At 37.1% G+C, this 4,298-nt stretch overlaps 1 protein-coding gene across 1 annotated transcript; it reads left to right on the top strand.

Annotated features, from left to right (window-relative positions):
- On the top strand, positions 1-4,084 carry LOC126683472 (uncharacterized). The gene is made up of 6 exons (XM_056106052.1): positions 1-228; positions 750-1,696; positions 2,224-2,307; positions 2,425-2,511; positions 2,774-3,121; positions 3,575-4,084. Exons 2-6 carry the CDS (start codon positions 757-759, stop codon positions 3,838-3,840), a joined length of 1,725 nt encoding a protein of 574 aa, XP_055962027.1. The 5' UTR covers positions 1-228; positions 750-756; the 3' UTR covers positions 3,841-4,084.
- Positions 4,085-4,298: the final 214 nt, after the last annotated feature.

Here is a 4,298-nt window from a genome sequence, read left to right as displayed (position 1 = left end):
TACGTGGAAATTGCATTTAACTGCCAAGTACCAAACCCTTTATAACCACCTTCTTCTATTGAGCGCCAAAACACACACAAACTACCCTCTCTCTCTCTCTATTTTCTCTCTCTCTAAACTCAAGAAATCAACCACTCAACTCGCTCACTCACTCTCTACTCGTTCGCTCACTCACCCATTACTCGCTCGTTCACTCACCCATTACTCAGCTCGCTCACTCACTCACTGGTAAGAGCGTCCTTTCGATTCACATTTCTTGATTTTCTTTAATGTTAAAAAAGTTGGTTTTCTTTCTTAATTTCTTTGAGTTTTTTGTTTGGCATTTCTGTTTTCTTGATTAAATTTGATAATGATTTATGATTAAATGATTAAATTTCATTTGGATATGCGATTGATGAGTTTGTACTTAGTTTTAATAACTTTTGGGTATTAATCTTCTGTTTCTTTAATCTTTTATCTATTTCTTGTTTAGAATCTTTATGTAACCTGTAAAATGGTGGATTCTTGCTATTAGATGATGCATATTTATGTGGTAAATTTATGCTTTATGTTAAGATTTGTTTCTATCTGTTTATTTTGAGATTGTTTGATTGTAATTGATATAATGATGTGCATATTTGTTAATTCGTGTAATCTTTATTTCTATGTTTGTTTCTGTACATTTTCTTTAAGCTTCTCCATAAGATTGTAGTCGAAATAAGTGTCAATCTTGAAGATAATTTGTTTCGTTTCTGCTTTCGCGAAACTAGTTGTGCAATGGAAAATGAACAGCCAAAAGAAGAAGACAGTGGAGAAGCAAATGATGGTATTGATTTGGATCTCCATTTGATGGATACAAACGTGGGATATCCAGTTGATGGAGAAAACGTAAGGATGGCCAGCGATTATTACAACCAGAGCATTGATTTGAATGTACTTCCCACGATCAATGCTTCCCCTGGCCAAGACTTCGCTGGAAGTTTCGGTAGTCCTATTGCCAACACAGTCCGTGGTTCTTCTGATATGCAGAACTTTCCTGATGGATTTTCGAGACTAGGGGCGGATGTGAGACGACGCCAGGCTCAAAATTCTGCTGTGTATTGTAGTCGAACACAGAATGAAGGTGGTGTTTCCTATGAAAGGTATGGTATGGCAATGCAAGATGCTGGAGGCTTTCCGAGTAGAGGGATGTCAACTGATCTACAGCTGAGTGTAGGGAGGTCCTCTACATCACCTAGAGAAATGAGTTTTAGTCCGATCCCATGGCGACAAACGGATAGGCAAAATATTCATACCCAGAGTAGGGGAATGTTAGAACCTGCGAGGCAAAGGGCTGACTATTCTCATGACATACACGTTCAATCTTTTCCAACCAGTTCCCCAGTGTCGAATTTTGGAATCCCGTTTGGTGAACCTAATGATCCGCTCTTTCGGGAAATCAGGGCTGAAAGCTATCCAAATGTAAATGTCACAAATTTCCAAGGTTTACCAAGTAGTTCATCAGTTCCCATTCCGAACATTAGAAACCAAGTTGGCGCACCTAATGCTAGGAGTACTCAGAATCTCCTAATGGGGTTTCCAGAATCATCATCTTCTTCTGATAGAATTGCTCAACAACTACAAAATCTTCAGTTTGGAACTTTCACGAACTTTTCACATTCTGCCATTTCTCCCTTCAAGGAGTTTACAAGAAACAGGCCCTTGCTGGAGCAATCAGGTTGGTTATCGATCCTTCTTTTCCAATGTTAGATGCCTTATTTGTTCCTTATAATCAGTGTTTAAAGTTAATAATGAGTTCTGCAAACAAATATATATACATACAAAAACTGCAACGTCACATTTAATATTACATTCTCAACTGAAATTTCATTTTCTTTTTGTTGGACCACCTATTGTTTTATCTTATAATTAAGTATCATTAAGTTTTGAGAGACTTTGGTTAGTAGTATATGATGCATGAGTTTTTCGGAGTCATGGAGTGGATAGAATCCATTAGATATTACATTGATGCATAGCTTGTTATGTGTGAACTGTTTATGTTCAATACTTCATGTAAACATTTATGTACTTAATTTGCTTATTGTATGGCTGTGTATTTGTTTAATGATCTTTTAAGAGGGTAATTAGGCTCGAACATTTTCTGTCCTAAAAAAATACGACGTTCTAATGTGATTACGAGGACCATCTTGTTGAAATGTATCAAGTTTCTTATAGAATTAACTGTGTCCAAACTTTCTTTAGCAGGTCAGCATATTCAAACAAATACTTCTGCTGCTCAAGCTGCTAATTTTGGTCAACTTGGCATGAACATTGGAGTTCGACCTGCAAGTAAGGGCATCCTTCATATGTTTCATTAATTACGACGTTCTAATGTGATTACGAGGACCATCTTGTTGAAATATATCAAGTTTCTTATAGAATTAACTGTGTCCAAACTTTCTTTAGCAGGTCAGCATATTCAAGCAAATACTTCTGCTGCTCAAGCTGCTAATTTTGGTCAACTTGGCATGAACATTGGAGTTCGACCAGCAAGTAAGGGCATCCTTCATATGTTTCATTAATGCTGATTCTGTTTGCAAATGTCATTGTCTAGTCTCTTTGGTAATATTTGTGATGGTTTCTTGCTGGTAATGATAATATGTCTCGAGCCTTAGTCTCCTTTGACCCTTCTGCAAGTTTATTTCGACATGTTCATACTATTGGTATTGTGAAAATACACCACCAACATCCGTATCTTTCCAAAGTTTTATTGTATGTTTATGTTTTCAATAAAACAATGTTCATTTTACTGCAGATCAAGAAATGCCAGCAGTAAATTTGCTTACACTGCCTCTCGGATTTTCTCCTGGACCATCTCATAGAAGGGATGCAACCACTCCCTCGGCTACTGCGCGAAGAGTTCAGTTCTCAAATTCAAGATCTATTATACCTTCCCGTCAATCGTCTTCTTCAAGCCCATCCGCCTCGCGAAGAGTTCAGTTCTCAAATTCAAGATCTATTATACCTTCCGGTCAATCGTCTTCTTCAAGCCCATCCGCCTCGCGAAGAGTTCAATTCTCAAATTCAAGATCTATTATACCTTCCGGTCAATCGTCTTCTTCAAGCCCATCCGCCTCTTCAAATTGGGACAGATTATTGGAAGGTAATCTTCAAAGCTTATTTTGTCACAATCTGTATAGTGGTTATTTATTAAGTTCCAATTAACTTATTATGAAGTGACTTATCGGTACATTGCTCTAAATATTGCCATTCCATGTTGTCTTCTACCTGTGAAAAATATAACCAATCTGTTTTACTATTACTCCTTTTGCATGCATGAATATGCTATTTGCTATATATGTTACACGGGCATTTTCCCAGTCTTACTTGTGGGCGTTTCATTTTCGAAAACAGTTTTGAAACTTTGAAACTCAATATCTATAACTTTTTCTTGTAAACTCATACTGTTTAACAGTTTTTCATTTCGATGTTTCTCGTTTCAATGTTTCTGTTTCCGTATTATATAGCCTAGGTAGTCTATGCTGGCAAGCACACCGTTGGTGATAATAGCAATATTTTAGTTGAATCTATTTTAACTATATTATATTGTTTGCAGCTATAAAAGAAAAATCTTCTGGACCAACGGGATTGAACTGTGGCATATGCATGAATGATCTGGCATTTGCACCGGTCGAATATGTACCCATGGAGAACTCAGAACTACTACTACCTTTCGTTGAGCACACGATGCTACAAACACCTACCGCTGTGTTGGCTTGTGGTCACCACTTTCATGATTCTTGCTTAGAGAAAATCACTCCTGCAGCTCAAGCTCATGATCCTCCGTGTATCGCTTGTGCCATGAATCCCAGGACTAGCTAGATCTCATCATGGTCAATCAATTTCTCACATCTTTTTGCTTTTTGAATTTTGATAGACTTAGTCAGGAGGATACATATAGAATGGTGAAATGAAATGTTAATAGAAGAATGGCTCAATATTGTATACTCTAGCAACTGTATATAGTATAAACACCATGACATATCATAGCATTAAAACCTGAAACAGCTGGTTATGTGAAATTTTGATTTGTATATCAACAGGCTATAAGGCTTTTGTTATTCAATTAGTATGTTTGAAATTTTGAATTGTCAGAAACCTGAGTATATCTTCTTGATTGAAGAAGCATAGTCGGCTAAGTAACCGGCGAATTCTATCTCTTGGCTTGAGCCTTTATATCCGATTATTTCCACCACCACAAGACATTGATTGCATGATCGCGTAGTGAAACCATTCAGTACTGGTTCTATCCTAAAATACCGATCAGTCGGATCTTGCAA

This window comes from Mercurialis annua, linkage group LG5 (genome assembly GCF_937616625.2).
Source record: "Mercurialis annua linkage group LG5, ddMerAnnu1.2, whole genome shotgun sequence".
Taxonomy (NCBI): domain Eukaryota; kingdom Viridiplantae; phylum Streptophyta; class Magnoliopsida; order Malpighiales; family Euphorbiaceae; genus Mercurialis; species Mercurialis annua.
This window is presented reverse-complemented; position numbering and strand designations above follow the sequence as displayed.

Coding starts and splice junctions, on each gene's coding strand:
- LOC126683472 (XM_056106052.1), top strand. CDS start 757: ATGGAAAATGAACAGCCAAAAGAAGAAGACAGTGGAGAAGCAAATGAT. Junction 2,308..2,424: donor CATTGGAGTTCGACCTGCAA/GTAAGGGCATCC, acceptor AACTTTCTTTAG/CAGGTCAGCATATTCAAGCA. Junction 2,512..2,773: donor CATTGGAGTTCGACCAGCAA/GTAAGGGCATCC, acceptor ATTTTACTGCAG/ATCAAGAAATGCCAGCAGTA.